Source organism: Squalius cephalus, assembly GCF_949319135.1.
Source record: "Squalius cephalus genome assembly, chromosome: 17".
In the NCBI taxonomy this organism is placed as follows: Eukaryota; Metazoa; Chordata; class Actinopteri; order Cypriniformes; family Leuciscidae; genus Squalius; species Squalius cephalus.
The window spans coordinates 14,677,027-14,694,619 of record NC_137138.1 but is presented as its reverse complement, the minus strand read 5'-3'; the positions used below and the strand labels follow the sequence as shown (position 1 = coordinate 14,694,619).

The window sequence follows — 17,593 nt, the reverse complement described above, 5'->3', positions numbered from 1 at the left end:
ACGCTGACCAAAAAGAACCAGACACTACTATTTTCAGCTTTAACTGTCTTCCTTTTTTCTTTTCCCTCTCACTCTCGCTCCAGACATACACGACTGCCTACAGGACAGTTACTTATTAAAGCCCTCATCATTACAGGCTGTAGCTCTCTAATAATGCACAAACCCAGCTTTGAGAACCTCACTAATGAGAACATGCTCTCTGTCTCACACGTACACACTCCACTGCGTGTGCTGTTCATCAAACGCTTCTTGCAGGTTCTCCCAAAACTACAAGCATTTTTAGCAGTGTTTCTCACTTCCTTCCCTAGACAAGTCATCTGTTTGGCTGTACCGCTCTCTTTTCCTCTTATCTTCAAAAACGCAGATTTATTCTCATTAACACCATGATAAACATTAGGATTATTTTTAGTAAAAAAAACTATTTACAGTGTGGATATGGTGTCAGCATGTTGTAATGAAGTTGTGAAAAGTCAGCAGTCATTTTTCATATATGAGAGAAAGTGTAGACCGGATCAGTGAAAAGAGCTCAATGCTAGTGAGTGAAAACATACTGCATTTCTGAATGGGGTGATTGGCATAGATATTTCATACTTTTAAGGATGCCATTTTATTTTTTATATATTACAGTAATACTACATAAAAAATAAAATGACATTTCATTTATCCATAAAATTGTCATTCCTTCACAAAATAAATTAATTACAAATATAATTACATTAAAACAAATAAATTTGATTGATGGGCAGACATTGCTAAATATTTAGCCCCTGGCTTTCACCTCAGGCCCCCTAAAACAGCCATAAAATGACTTGCCAATTGTTAAAAAATTGCAGGACAAAGCATCAGGATTTTCAAGCACGAGATCCATCTATCCAGAACGAATAGATGCATCTTACGATTCTCCCCGCGGGCAAACGGGAGTCGAGTGGTGTGTTCTCTAGGTAAGGGTCACAACCATCACATTAGTCACAGCCCACTGCACCCGTGGAATTAGGGAATGTGTGCTAGCTAGAGTAAATTCATGTGTCTGTATCTCTGCCTGATGGTTAGGGCCGTAACCCACCTGCTGCTGGTCTGGCCTAGCAAGATAAGTGGACTGACCAGAGCGCTAACTCCATCTGTTCAGTGACATTTGCTGATCTGTGCTGTTCTGCACACAGTGTGAGTTCTGCTATGAGTCACTGGAATGGCGTAGTTTTGTGCAAATGATGATCCTGAGCAGTGCTCTCCTACCTTGAACTCAGATCTGTTGTGGGTCAAGCTTTTTAGTCTGTACAAGTGTAGCAGGATTGTTTCTCACACATGATCATTCCCACTATTATTTTTATTATTATTATTTTGTTAATTATGAACGGAATTATAATTGTATAATTGATTATATATAAGTGAATTGCCACATGCTTGTAAAAAATTCAGCTGCAATTGTATATTTTTATTATTTCAGTTGTGTGTATATATGTCTATACACACATGCATACAGTGAGTGCAGAATTATTAGGCACGTTCATTTTCTGGTCATTTTATTTTTCCAGGCACATTTTACCAATTCCAAACCACATGAATCTTAACTACTATTAATTTTGTATTTAATCATTAATAAGTGATATATAATTGTTCGTGAAGGCTGGAAATGAAAAACACCTTATATTCAGGTGTGCATAATTATTAGGCACATTTTCTTTTACAGATAAAATAAGCCAAAAAAGAGTTTTAACTCAGACTGAAAAGTCAAAAATTATTAAATGCCCATGAGAAGGATGCAATACTAATGCAATACTAGAAATTGCAGTAAAGGCATGACCATTGGACAGTGAAATACTTATTGGGTCAGCAGGGTCAGACAAATACAGGTGAAGAAGGACCTTGAAGGACCAGCACCACATTCATCTTGCAGAATCTGGCAGTAAGTTTTGGGAGTTCATTACCCTGAAGTCTGTTTTGCAGAGATGGATTAAAAATGAACTCCCAAAACTTACTGCCAGATTCTGGAAGATGAATTCTTCAAACAGTGGTACAAGAGGATGTGGTGCTGGTCCTTCAAGAGTCACACTCAATCTGTCTGTCTATAAAGCCTATAAAAAAAAAGTCTTCATGTATTTTACTACATTTCAGCTTGTGATTCTTATTAAGTGGGGGTCATTTTTTAGGATTCTTTACCTAACCTAAGTCTCTGAGATCCTGACACTTTGCACTTCTGGAGACTCCAGGTAGGTTGCAGTTCTGGAGACTAAAGGGTTCCTGATGGTTTCACACTTAATTCTTCCCCTTCATTCTTAATTCTTTTGCAGTTAACTTGTGCATTTTCTTCTCCACCTGTATTTGTCTGACCCTGCTGACCCAATAAGCATTTCACTGTCCAATGGTCATGCCTTAACTGCAATTTCTAGTATTGGATTAGTATTGCATCCTTCTCATGGGCATTTCATAATTTTTGACTTTTCAGTCAGTTAAAACTCTTTTTTGGCTTATTTTATCTGTAAAAGAAAATGTGCCTAATAGTTATGCACACCTAAATATAAGGTGTTTTTCATTTCCAGCCTTCGTGAACAATTATCTATCACTTATAAATGATTAAATACAAAACTAATAGTAGTTAAGATCAATTGGGGTTGAAAATTGGTAAAATATGATCAGAAAATTAACGTGCCTAATAATTCTAATAATGCACACATTGTATATATAAGGAAGGCTCACATAAAGAGATTATTCTGAATAAGACTTTATCAGGGACACAAGCCATACAGAGAATATTGTTGTGCATGTAAATGTCGGTGACGGTACGAACAGTGTGGAAGTCTTAGACAGATTTAATATTTGGCAAGGAAGCTTTTGAATCCCCGCCTGGAAGCCAAGCTTACACAGTGCTCAGAAAGGGATGAGAGCCAAGATTTAATTCAACATGTCCCCCTATTCTTTCCTTCTGGGTTTCCTTGCCTCACCTCGCCTCTGGGGTGGGATGATATCTCACACACTGCTTCAAAGCTTTTGTAGAGACGCAATTCTCTGGATGGTGGTACCATTTGAAAGAGAGAAGTGTTCTCGTTTCTGTGTTGAAAGCGACAGCTCAGAAGGAAGCAGAATGATTTTTCATTACCTGCCAGGTGCAGCGGAGTCGAGTTGCGTCCCTGTGTGTCTCTGCAGTTGATGTTCTCCAAGCTGCACAGTTTCTGGACCCGGGCCAGGCAGCCTTTCTTGGCGGCATCCAAAAGCGCTGCATCTCCTCTCAGCAAGTCCTGGATATCCGTGTCTCCCTCCTTCACCATGTCCAATGGAGTGTTTCCATCCCGATTCTTCTTGGTGGGGTCTGCTCCATGCTGAAGGAGATAAGGATATTGAGTACAAATACACACAGAAGCCCAAAGGCTGACAGCACAGTTTAAAAACCTCATCTTTCAGAGTTCAATCATTCAAACCACATCTTATTTTCAGAGGACGTGAGACTTTTACAAAGTACACCTCTAAATTCATTTTACAATTTCCCTTAGAGATTTAGATTCAGTGAATGTGAAATGTGAATTTCTTTCCTGCAGCTTCAACCTCAGCAGTTCCACTCTAGGAAACAGTGACATGTTTGTTTGAAGGCTAATGTGCATATTCCTTACAGCTCTGAAGCTGAACCTCTCTGCGACAGTAACCTGAGACACGATGAAAGCAGACAGCATTAAAACCGACGTCTGGCAAACATCAATTATTCTGAAGCCCCTGCAGCGGTTCAAACTGCATTTAAAAACTTTACAGAGTGATAAAAACCATTAACAACTCCAGGCTGTCAGACGTCTAGAGAGAGAGATATCACTTGAATCAACAAGTATGCAAAGTGAAGTGAAGAGGTCAGTGCTTGAGCCAGCAGGAGTTGTGATGACAGTACCTTCAGAAGCAGTTTGCAGATCTCGTATTTGCCCTTGGCCGCGGCCTCGTGCAGCGGGGTGAACTTCCACAGGTCTGCCACGTTGACCGACGCTCCGTGTCTGACCAGCAGCTCTGCCACTTCGTAATGGCCGTACGAGCAGGCATTATGCAGCGGCACCAAACCTCTGTTAGCAGACAGGGAAGTTGAGAGATAAATAGTGACAAGAAGATTATAGCTTATCTCTTAGTGCTGCTAACTCATGCACTGACTGTTAATGAAGTTCATTCCACAACGGAGGGAGAGTTTCAGATGAAGAACTGCAGGAAGTCTCACCCTTTGTCTTTGGCGTGGACATCAGCGCCGTGGTGAAGAAGGTACTCGACCACGGCCACGCGATTGTAGCCAGCGGCAAAGTGGAGCGGCGTGGAGTGACGACCCTCCAGGTCTCGACAGTTCACATTCTGAGGGGAGCAAAGTTGCTATACAAGACGAAACAAACAGCATTAAACTGAATGCAAATTTTTATATTGCAAATACAGAACTTTACTTTAGTGATGAGCGGTTAAACGCATTAAGAAATTAATTTCATTTGATCTGCTTTTATAGGGTAGCAGGCCAGAATTATGGCAAGCGTCAGTAGAGATTCTGATTAATTGCCTGACAAAAGTCTAATTGGTGCTCTGATCTAATTACTTTACACATAATGAGGCTTTCAGATAATGAGGATCTGATTGCATCAAAGGCATCCATCCATACAGACATTTTTATTATCTCTTTCTAAATCACTATCTTCAGGCTTACATTACCAATCAAAAGTTTGAGGTTAGAAAGCTTTTGATCAAAAGACTCATGCTTAAATTATTGAAATTAGTTTTGAAGACGAATATAAATTGTACTTACATTAACAATTATTTATCATTTTAATAACATTTATTTTAATTAATAACAATTTGGCAATATTAGTAATATATTAATATATATACCACCATTCAAAAGTTTGGAATTGGTTAAAAAAATAAAATAATAATAATTATATATATATATATATATATATATATATATATATATTTTTTTTTTTTTTTTTTTTTTTTTTTTTTTTTTGAAAGAAGTCTCTTATTTATTTGAACAAACTGTAAAAACAGTAATACTGTGAAATATTATTATGATATATATTTAATGAATACTTGCTGAATAAAATTATTGTTTTCTTTCAAAAAAATCTGTGAAAGTTAGTAGTGTATAGAAAAAAAGTCTAAACTGTAGACAGAAGTGTATGTAACAAGATGCTGTGTTTGTGCGTATGCTGGCTCAGCGTTTTCTTTCAACCATACACACACATTCACGCACACGGTCGAAGGTGAGGTCTTCTTACATCTACCCTGTACAAGGTCATGAGTACAGAACAAAATAAATTTAAGAGCTGCAAGCTGTGTCCTTGAAATGTTTAATTGTCTGGGATAAAGAAATTAAACCCATTCAGGGTTTTATTCCAGACAAAAGTCTATAAAAAAAATTCAATATCCATAACTGCAGATGTATTTCCATCCCCATCTAACCTGGGGCTGTTTTGTAGGACTATACTAATGAAAACCATTGTAAAGGTTATTACAAAGTATCTCAAACAAATTATCAAAGTTTTTCACTAAACATAGCAAAAATGTCTCTTTCTAGAGATTTCTATCCCATAAAGTTTCATGTCATATCTTGGTTCAACCAGATTTTAAGAATCCCCCACCTCCAAACCCCTTTTTAACCCTTGACTCTTAGACAACTAGTCGACCATCCTGCCTATTTCTATTTGAAATCAAATTAAGGCATCTCTCACCTTCACAGTGTCCAAGTCTCCTGCTTTTGCTGCTTCTAAGAGTCTATAATCCACATCTGAGTTCCTCACTGGAATGTTTTCTAACAGACACAAGCATAAATTAACGTGAATTTCCATAACTGTTAATTCATTAGGATACAGAACATCAAAGCCCAAATAAACAATCCCAAACCCCAGATTCAGACTGTACCGTTCAGGATCTGCTGTACAGCTTCATTGCCCATCTGTGCAGCTGTAAAGCCCTGCAGGGAGACGATGGTGGGGTCAGCTCCATAACTCAACAGCATCCTACACGTCTGCAAGTGTCCAGCCAGAGCCGCCCGGTGCAACGCCGTCTGACCCAGAGTGTCAACAGCATTCATCTATAAACAAACAACAAAAAGGATGGAAAGGAAGTGAGCAGCCTGGAATCTCCCTGATCAGTGAAGTGCACATCTGAATGCAGCCCACAGAGCAAGAATGAGCTGTAAGCAAACTTGGCCTCTTTTGAAATGAACACAAATATGAATTAATCAGACAAGCCCCTGGGAAACTTCTACGCTCCTTCAAAGCCTATCAACACTGAACAGTGAAGAAAGAAAGGGACCTACTGCACAATTGTGTGTGTGTGCTGTGTGCAGTTTAGCATATGGCACAATTACAGTTCATTATTCTGTCTCAAAATTGTAATTTTTCAAAACTCTAACTCTCAGCAAAATCACTCTTTACTAGAAGTGCAAATCGTACATGATGCAGTCCTCTACATCAAACACACAATGGCTTTGTTCACACTGCAAATGATTTGTTTATAAAATAAATGTTTGACCAATAGTAATGCATAAGGCTAATTTTGAGATAAAACAGAAAATGAAATATCATTGGTCTGCTGGAATGCTGAAAGTGTTGAAATGTAACATATTATATTACATATAATATATATATATATATATATATATATATATATATATATATATATATATATATATATATATATATATATATATATATATATATATATATATATATATATATATATCAATTGCATGACTTCGTAATATACCCTTGCATTTTTCCTCTACATTTCAAATCAAACATAAGTTCAAATCTCATTTACATCTGTTAAAAGTTCTGGTTTCTGTTCATATTTTTTGCCAGAATTTGCTCTTTCCATCAAAAAAGGCGTTTTATTGCATTTTTGGACGAAAATGTTCCATGGTAAATTGTTGGTGCATTACTACTATACATACCATTACATATAGAGTTGCAAATGATATATACATAAAGAAAATTGGTAAAACTTTACAGTAAGGTTCCATTAGTTAACTAATATTAACTAACAATGTGCAATCAATCTGATTCAGTACTTAATCTTTGTTAACAAGATGTTATTCATTGTCTGTTTATGTTAGTCCAGGTTCATTAACTAATGTTAACAGATACAACGTTTGATTTTAATCACACAAAAGTAAATTATGAGATTAACATTAACTGAGACTGATAAATGCTTTAGAAATATTGTTTATTGTTAGTTCATGTTAACTAATGTAGTTACTTTATTGTGAAGTGTGACCAAAATATTAAATCCAATATGAATGACAAACACAAAAACTTCAAATGTTTCATACCACATTCACTACCGTTAAAAAATTTGGGGTCAGTAAGATTTTACATTAATACTACTAGCATTAATAAATGCATTAAATTTGAAAAAAAAAGTGACTATTTCAAATAAATGCTGTTATTTTCCACTAAAATATTAAGCAGTGCTATGATTTCTGAAGTAATGATGCTGAAAATTCAGCTTTGCCATCACAGGAATAAAACACTTTTTAAAATATGTTAAAGGGGTGGTTGATTATGATTTCACTTTTTTAACTTTAGTTAGTGTGAAATGTTGCTGTTTGAGCATAAGCAACGTCTGCAAAGCTACAATGCTCAAAGTTCAAAGCAAAAGGAGATATTTTCTTTTAAAGAAATTGCTTTTTAAGGACTACAACAAATGGCTGGTAGGGACTACAAGACATTCCTCCTGGGTTAGTGACATAAATAACCCTAAAATTTACATAAACCCCACCTCGGAACGTGATTTATTGACTATCATGACATAATATGCTAATCAATTACACATAAGCTACATAAATTCATCAACTAAACATTCAGAAATGTTGTCTACATGTCACGTCTTCTTGAGTCTCTCCATCTTTGTCTGACTCCAGTTTGAACATAAAAGGCTAAAAGTTTTTGAAATTTTCAGGACACAAGCTGTTGTAGCTCCGCCCTCTGTGCCGGGAGCAGCAGCTCATTTGAATTTAAAGGGACAGACACAAAAATGGTGCGTTTTGTTCACCCTCAAAAAGTGACAATTTTAACATGATCTATAAAAATATCTGTGGGGTATTTTGAGCTAAAACTTGCCATACACACTCTAGTGACATCAGAGACTTATTTTACATCTTGTGAAAAGGGCATTATACCACCCCTTCAAAAAAGAAAAAAGCATTCTTGATCAAATAAAAGCAGCCTTGGTGATCATAATAGACTTTATTGAAATTTTTCCCAAACTGTGGAATAGTAGTCTACAAAGGAGGTCTGTGAATTTCAGGCTGTCCAGACTTACAAACTACTGAACAGATTTCAGTATATGCCAAAACATACTTTCCTGCCTGTTTGAACAAAGCCATAATATCAATATAGATCTTCAGCTAATAAGCAGCTTCCATCGTCAGCTGATTTTCTCAGTAACTGTGTGTACTTTAGACAGCTTTATTCTTCATGCTTCCTGCTCTTCTTATTAACACAATGCTTCTGCACCATCTGTTTACTGGTTCACACATGGTCTGTAAACACACACTTGCTACACACTCGCCTCTCTCCTTTGAACCTCCAGCCTGACTAATTATCCAGTCCATTAATGTCACTTAAGTCTGGCCGCTGAAGTTTGGCAGCGAGCTGGGTCGCAACACCAGTTAACGATCGAATGCGTTTCCGAGGGCTCGTATTCAAACAGATGGACGCTGGTGATTGAATGATGGAATTCGGGTTGTGGCGGGTCAACCTCCATTTATTTATCATGCAAGAGAGCTGGGATGCGAGTGGAAGGGAGGCTTTGAAAATCAAGCTGCTCCAGGCAGCATAAAAGAGCCACAACAGCATCAATGAAGAGGACCTCCCGATAATACAACCTTGCGTGAAAGTAGGACACGCAAGTTTGATGAGCGGGGAGCCCCTTTAGATACACTCTCGGCTCGAACAAAGAAGGCAGACTGTGGATGAGATTATTTACAGGAGTATCGGCTCCCCTGGTCTCTCCGCTGAAGAATAGCTGATCAGCCCTGATGCTCTCAGCCAAGGCAGTAGCTGAATGCCTGATCAGTTAGTCGATGCTTATCTGATTTGGCTCTCTGAAAGAGCTCCATTGATTTGGAAGTCTTTTACCCCTCTCTGCTCTGGAGAGGTAATGACATGAATGATGTAGCTCGTAAACGTCCTCCAGTTTCTCTGACACAGTCCAGCAGTGAGACCGAGGCAGCAGGCTGTTTAGCTATTTAGGTTTGGCACTATCTTTTCATGTGCAAGATTTAACTTTTTAAAAGAATTACAATATATATATATATATATATATATATATATATATATATATATATATATATATATATATATATTATTTTAGAAAAATTGAGTAATATGTTTTTTTTTCTGAATGTGTAGAAAAGTCTATTATGCTCACAGAAGCTGAATTCATTTGATAAATACAGAAAAAACAGTAGCATTGGGAAATATTATAACATTTTAAAATAACTGTTTAATAATAATTTTAAAATGTCATTTATTCCTGTGATGGCAAAGCTGATTTTTTAGCATCATTACTCCAGTACTTTCAGTGTCACATGATCCCTTCAGAAATCATTCTAATATGCTGGTTTGGTGCTTAAGAATTATTTCTTATTATTAGTTGAAAAAAGCTGTGCTGCTTACTATTTTCGTGGAAACCTTGATGCTATTTTCTCAGGATACTTTAATGAATAGAAAGCTCAAAAGAACAGCATTTACATGAGACATAAATGTCTATACTGTCACTTTTGATTAATTTAATGCATCCTTGTTGCTGTTTTTTTTTTTTTTTTTTTTTTTTTTTTTTTTTAAATCATACTGACCCCAAACGTTTTAACGGTAATGTATATTTGGAATACATTTACTTTCCTCAGCAGCCTGTTCAGCATTCATTTCAGGCTTCAAGAGAACAACAAATCAAACACAAAATTGTTTTAGGCAACAAAATTCTAGATAGCTTATAACTTCATGTTCTCAAATTCATTTAATCTAGCAACAGTATTGTCTTTATTATGTTTTTTTAAACCCATAGTTTGGATAGTTTAGTTTGTCTGCGAGGAATGTAAATGTGCCAGGCCTACGGAAAAAATGTAAAAGGCGCTCCACGCACAGAAGCGGCATATTATAAATAATGGGAAACCATAAATCATGCTACTGAATTTTATTGTTCATTTTTGTGCACAGCTGACAAAACAAAATGAACCAATTGCCAATTTGCTCTGATGCGTAAATTGCATAATTTATGCATTTTGAAGCAGTTTCATCTGCATAGGTGGAAGAATACAAATGTAACAAAAAACTGAAAATAACTTATAAGTGATTCCAATATTAAAGATAATAAACAAACAAACTAGTTCTGAATCAGAAATAGTTCTTGATTTCCAACACTAGGGATCAGATTTCGAATAATAGATCAATCTGCTAAAGTCTCTTTGTAAACAAAGTGATGAATGTTTGGCAGTTAATTAGGAAGATGTTAGCATATAAACACTTCCATACTGATGATGAGCACTTCCATCTCAAAGCCAATTATCTCATCCACTGATAAGCAGACAAATTACTCTGACACAAAAAAAAGAAGTGCAATGCTAGCAAAGCTCATTCTTCATTCTTCTCCTCATGCAGCGAGAACGTGATGACTCAACTGCACACAAAGGTGGAAGTGACAAAAATGCTGCTCCACTGAACTGATTTTTCTCCGGCTGAGAACAGACACAAAAAACGTGCTGTGGTTCTGTAGAGGGGCCATATTCTGAACTTTTATACAGTTTTTTCTCCATAAGGTCATCTAACAATGTCAGTAAAGGTTTCTTGTACCAAAAACAGTCCAAGTAGTTATAAATGACAAATTTCCTCCCTCTCTCTGACCTGAGCTCCAGTTAGATGGAAAGAATAAAAAATATATTCTTTCTCCCCACAAAAAAAATAACAGCATACAGATTTGCAACAACATGAGGGTGAATAAATCTTAGCAATTTTTTGGTGAACTATCCTTTTAAGGCAGATTGTGAGCTGTGAGAGGTGTATGGTGAGGTTTCAGGTGTGTAAATGTGTGTATATGTGTGTCACAGCTCTGTAGGCACTTGAGAGCACATGTAGGGATGTGGCAATGCTGATGCAGGACCAGCTGTGTACCTTCGCTCCGTGTTTCTGCAGGACCTCCATGATGTCGTTGTGCGCCCGTTCTGCTGCCACATGGAGAGGCGTCATGAAGCTGCACAGGAGAGAAGGAGACGATAATGGAAACAAAAGGGGCTTTCACACCAGAGGAACCTTTTCATAGTTCCTAGAACTATTGGCAGAAGTACCCGCATTTTGGCGTGTTCGCACCGCAGGAACTAGGAACGATTTTAGCTCTAGGAACTCCTTTTGGGGGAACTAAATTAGCTCCTACTTTAGTAGGGTCTAAACCAGCGCTTTAGGAACTACCAGTGACATAAGTGTACACTGATTGGCCGAACGAACGCGAAACACCGGCACCCGCCATTTTTTTAAAAAGCTGTGTACACAGCCCATATATCTACTCCACAAACTAACTCTACGAACATGGAAAACAGAGATAGATGGACCTCTCAACATTTACACTAAGGAGAAAATCTAACGCAACTTTGGAGCAAGCAAAACATGATTATGTACTTCTGCTCAGCTAGCGACATAAGGCATCAACCACACAGAAATGCAAATACTACTTTCTTTGTGTAACAGTTCTATCTAATAATGTATTAGACAGGACTGTGACAGATAATAAACTAATGGACAATAGGCGCTGTGTGCTCAGGCTCTAGCGGATCCACCCTGGTGGCTAGATCCTAGAACTAAGTTCCTAGAACTACCCGGTGCGAAAGCCCCTAAACAGAGAAGATCATGAGAAAGACAGACATTAGCATCAGTCTTCAACACATGACAGGCACATTCACTCACTCTTTGTTCTTCTCATTGACATTGGCTCCTTTGCGTAGCAGCAGTTCAGTGACCTGTTTTCGTTTTGGGTGAGGCGAAGCGACCGTACAGTGCTGAAACACAGAATAGAGGCCTTGTAAGTTTCACAGAAGTCTTTTTGGTAACATTTATGGGGCTATTTGTCGTTTTTTAATCTTGGACACCTTTTTGGTAATCATTCACTTTTATTGTATGAAGCAGAGCCGTGAATATCCTGCCTGAATAGGTTCTCTAGTGGTTTAAGGAACAAAAAAGCAAATCATATAAATTTGGAAAGACGTGAAGGTGAGTAAATGATGACAGGAGTTTCATTTTTGGGTGACCTATCCCTTTAACATCGGCTTTCAACCTGATTTCTCAGCTGGAGAGATTCAAAAGTGAATGAGGAAGGGCTCACCAGTGCCGTCTCGTGCGTCTGTGGGTGCTTGAAGTTGATGATCTCCAAAGCTAGAGTCTTCTTCACCTTGGTCATGTCTGCTTCTCGTGCCGCCTGAAGAAGAGAGTGGCCCTTAAACTCGTCTGCACCAGAGGAAAAGAGAAAATGTAGAGAAATGATGCAAGACGCTCTGACAGAAGCCGGTGGTAGACATAATTCATCAAGACAAAGCGTGAAAAAAAAGTAATTGAAGCTTCACAGCTACAATGCAATCTGGCTTTACGGCAGCAAAAATATGAGTTAGGGTTTCTAAAATGACTGAATCTTGACCTGATCGAATTAATTTTGTGCATTCAATTTGTTATGCTTCTGCTCATAAGAACTGCAAAGACGGAACATTATTCCACCTACAAAAGTGCTGTTTTACAGAATATGAGCACAGCTGGGATTCGGCCACAGGTAATCACAGCTGAGCTGATATTTAAAGAGACATTGCAACAGCAACATTTAAATGACCTTTGTCATCATTTGCAACAGTTAATCTTAAATGAATATCCATTTTCATAGTTTGTAAACATCACCTTTTTCACCTCTTCTGAGTTTGCAGGTCTGATTATGACATTATTATACACTATATTGTTGTTGGGGGGGTCTGGGAGAATTGTTTTGTGATTTTAACATGTAAATGAAGTATTCTGGTGCACTCTAACAAGAAACAAAAGGAAAAGACAATATTTGTTTCAAGTAAAAAAATTAATAAAAAAAAATTCACAATTGGATTTGATTTCGATTCACAAGCTTGCGATTCGATTCACTTCAAAATTCAATATTTATTCATTTGGGGCCTATCAGGTACAGTACATGGTTAACTTCCTAAAAGAAAAAATATCTCTCAACTAATGCTGTAAAACAGTGGTTCTCAACTCCAGTCCTCGGGACCCACTGCTCTGCACATTTTGTATGTCTCCCTTATTTAACACACCTGAATCAGATCATCAGCTCGTTAAGAGAGACTCCATGAACTGAACTGAGTGTGTCAGATAAAAGAGACATACAAAATGTGCAGAGCAACGGGTCCCGAGGACTGGAGTTGAGAACCACTGCTGTAAACTATACAGGGAACTCAAGTTGATACATCATTATAATATTAAAGTCCCCATTTAGTCAGTAATGTTATTCCTTAAAACTCATCTTTGATCTCCAAAATGGCATATACAATTTTTTTCCAGTAAACGTTTTTTATCCATGCCTTAAAATAGCTTGAACTGTAACTTCATTTAGTATACGCGGATCCATGAATATGCAAATAAGCCCCGCCTCAACTCACTCAAACAGGCTCATTTACAAGTCGATGTATCAGAATGGTAATGTGTCTTATGCATCGCTCTCTAAAACGTTGGACACATAACGGTAATTGATATGATTAGCCTTTGGCTAAACTACGTTATCAAACAACTAATAAAGTCACACAGCTGCCTTCAAAAAAATCAGCATTCTTAGAAACACTTTGAACAACTTAGAACGTCAGTGGAGAGAAATGTATATAGTTCATCATAATCGCAATATACATCATATACATAATTCACCCGCTATATTGGTAAATGTACCTGATTTTTAAAACGCATTTATTCAAACATACATTCATTTAAGAACAGATACACTGAAACACTGATTTAACAATTACATGTGACATGATACAGATTTTGGCAAATTGTACTATATCTTTTAACATCCTAAAATACTCACAGCACAGGCGCAAACTCAACATAAATTCCACATAAAGGAAAATCTTTACACAGCAAATTGTGTAAAGTTTCAGTCAGAACTACATCACTCCACCCCACACTGGGAGAAGACAGATGGAGAATTCACAGGCAAAATAAACAACAACGTCGCCTGCCAACCTCATCAGCACACTGCAACTCAGCCTCTACTGCGCTTGAATAATGCAGAATGAGACTATTGTAGGTTTAAAGGCGTCTTTCTCAAAACCTTGATGCGTCTGTCTCAATGCCAGCGAGAATGTGGCAGAAACAAAGAGGCAGAAAAAAAGTTGCGTCTAGCTCACTTACACTTGTAAGGGAAACAAGTGCGATGGGTTTTTTGGGATCTGATGCCACTTATGCAGAGCAATGGTGAAAGATCCCGGTCTGTTGTCTTCACTTCATGCTTAAGCAATAAGGAACAAGGTTGTTTTGTAAAAGCTGTAAGTAGAACTGGATTCTGGATAAATTGAGAATCACGATTTTTTTTGTTTCACAAAGGTGTCACGATTCTGAACAGACAATTAAACAAAATGGCATATCATTTACTAGAAGTTCTGACAAAATGTTAACTGCTTCCGTCTATTTAAAAATGTTTCATTAATTTGAAAGAATTTCTTCTTTTTTTTAATGGGTTTGAATGAATGATTCAACGACTCACTCATAAATACTTCACTTGTTTTATTACTGGATGACTTAGCTTTTTTTTTTTTAATTAATCTCTTTAATTAATGATTCAATAACAAATACATATTGTTAACAGTCACTTGTCGCATCCTTGTGGCGTAAAGATGTAATCCATATAATTGTTATTTAACGCCCCAAGTTAATTTCAAAAGGTGATTTACTCTATTTTGATCGCTACCGTAGACATCAGTGTTTATATCTGAACTACAGTAGTCAACATATGAAATGGATCAAAACCTTTCATCAAAGTTTTACATGAATTTTGAACAATACCCGTTCTTGTCTTAGGGCAACTTTGAATAACTTTTTTGATCCAATTCAAATGTTGACTACTGTATACATTTTTATCCCAGTACTTAATATTTGTAGCACAGAAATTTCGACACTGTGTGGTTGAAAACAATGTTTGCGAAGCTGCCTCATACATATAAGTGCCAACTGCTCTCTCTGGGTAAACTGCGGCACCAATGCAGATTAGTACGCAATGTTCTGGTGTGATTGTCAAATGTTTAATAGACACAGGTGAACCGTTGTCATTTAGGATTGAGATCGCGTGGGTGTTTGAATCGAGATTGCAACCTTTTAACGATTAATCGTGCAGCTCTAGCTGTAAGGCAACATATGCTATACTGTGAATATAATGACAACAAAAGAAGTTGCATCAAAGCCTGTCGAGCCTTAAACTCACAATATAGTCTTGTCTCAAATAATGTTTTCTTTTTCTGAAAATGTAATTGAATCTTTGATAATTTTGTTGTGTATGCTTTTGTCATTTTTTTTCTCTATTTAGCTTAAATTTATTTTTATTTCAGTATTAGTTTACAAGTACTTAATCTAGTTTTTTACCCATTTAGTTAACAAAGCAACATTTTAATTTTCGTTTCACTGCTACTATCTATATTTTACTTTATCTTTATTTCAATTAATAAAAACAATACATTTTTAATTATTTTAGTTTTGGTAAACAACAACAACATTGATTTGCATATATTTATATGGTCCAAACGTTAGTGCGTCTTTTGATACTTTTAAAATTGATATTTTTATTCAGCAAAGACACATTAAATTAATCAAAAAGACATTTAGGAAGTTATAAAAGACAATGGCAGTGTCTGAAAGCTTAAAAATGCTGCCTTCGGAGGATGTATTCCAAGGTAGGAAGGCTTAGGAGCATGTCCGAATCAAATGCAAGCTTCACTTCCTGTCTCCTGAGATATTTTGTCTGGTTGATTTTTGAAGAAGTATCCTTCGCTGCCTGTGATATCCCACAATCCTGTTCCATTCCGTGACAGTTAGGCCGTGTGTCCACTGTCCACCAAAGCTTTTTTCCCGAGGCTAGCGTATTTTTCCAATCACTAGCACCAAACGCTCAGCGTTTTTTCACTGAGAGTTGAAGAATGTTCAACTTTGGGTAAAATACAGCACTCATCACTGTCACTTTTTACCCGTCTGTCCAATCACAGTGGAGGAGGGGCGGGACAAATACCACTCCAACCGACCACCACATCCAGCTTGTAAAGCGATAAACAACAAGTAGCACATCTCTTCATCCAAAACTAGTGCCAGAGCAAGTACGTTACATTGTGTTTAATTTTTTATATTCAGAAACAAACTATTTAAAAATCAGATACTAGGAACAGTTACGTGGATATTCCATATCGAAGCACATATAGCGTCTCAACTGATAAAAAAAATGCTGTGCCACCGAACAGTTCAAGCACCTGCAAGGCGTTTTCAGCTTGCTAAAAATGCTTTGGTGGACACACGGCCTTAAGCTAAAAAAATAAATATTGCGTCTGAAAGTTGCGGTTGGGTGAGCAGTTTGTGTGTAAATGTACAGTACTTTTTCGACCAACGTTTTCCACTTTTGATGTCATTTCTAGTGAGAAATTAGTATTGTAGTAATTAAATATTCACTTAGTTATCACCAAAACTCCCTTTATTTTGTTATAGATCATTTAAGCTGTTATGCTGCCTCAGAAGTCAGTCTCGTGAGGTACCTTCGTGCGCAGATACTACCTGCGAAGACTTGTTCAAATTGAAAACAGTTTTGCACTTATTTTAATTGTTTAAAATTGGCATGTTAAATGCAGCCTTGGGGAACCAAAGAATATTCTCTTAAAAACATTAAAAAAATTGTACTGATCCCAAAAGTGAGTGGGGCCAGTTTAATTAAAAGAAAAGGTAAACTCACATGTGAGCCTCTCTTTGAGTTCAGGGGTCGGGGCCATGTCCACAGCGCTCTTCCCATGGCAGTTGACCAGCGTGGGGTCGGCTCCGTGACTCAGCAACAGGGAACAAACCTCCACGCGATTCTTGGAGGCAGCCTCGTGCAAAGGGGTGAACTGCCAGAGGTCCATGGCATTGACGCATGCCCCATGCTACAGAAAAACATTCATGGTGAGATCACACTAAAAGGATGGTGCATTTCAGAGGCCCCAGATTAATTTTCAAATACGATGAGAACACGATGCGGTTCCACTTGACTAGTTAGAGCAGTTTTAGCATAGATTATGAATTTATATCTATTAGGGAGCATTCTATGCCCCAGAAGCCAAGTTAATAGCACTGAGGGAAAAGAATATTGAACAAATTTTTAGAAAATGGCAGTTTTCCAGGAGGGAGACATCAACTTGCACTCAAAGGCAGGGGGTAGACAGTACAAAACTATGGCATAGATCTTCTAAAAAGAAAAGAGTCTTTTTTACCATCAAATGCTAAATAAAACGTTAGACAATAAGTTCACACTGATATTTGCCATACAATGAAAGTGAATGGCTTCTGGGAACTCATTAAAACAAAAAAATCAAATGACATCAGGTGTGACACGTTTTGATTGGCCA

The 17,593-nt window shown here is 37.2% G+C and overlaps 1 protein-coding gene across 4 annotated transcripts in view; it reads right to left on the bottom strand.

Annotated features, from left to right (window-relative positions):
- The window catches only part of tnksa (tankyrase, TRF1-interacting ankyrin-related ADP-ribose polymerase a), a 99,653-nt gene that overhangs the window by 13,250 nt on the left and 68,810 nt on the right, over positions 1–17,593 (bottom strand). For all 4 annotated transcript variants that reach the window (XM_079847747.1, XM_079847748.1, XM_079847749.1 and 1 more), the window contains 9 exons: positions 16,945–17,131; positions 12,322–12,443; positions 11,907–11,998; positions 11,121–11,199; positions 5,866–6,037; positions 5,676–5,755; positions 4,184–4,329; positions 3,869–4,034; positions 3,095–3,314 (listed from right to left, as the gene is read on the bottom strand). In XM_079847747.1, the coding sequence (XP_079703873.1) occupies positions 3,095–3,314; positions 3,869–4,034; positions 4,184–4,329; positions 5,676–5,755; positions 5,866–6,037; positions 11,121–11,199; positions 11,907–11,998; positions 12,322–12,443; positions 16,945–17,131 (1,264 nt within the window). The remainder of the gene's footprint in view (positions 1–3,094; positions 3,315–3,868; positions 4,035–4,183; positions 4,330–5,675; positions 5,756–5,865; positions 6,038–11,120; positions 11,200–11,906; positions 11,999–12,321; positions 12,444–16,944; positions 17,132–17,593) is intronic.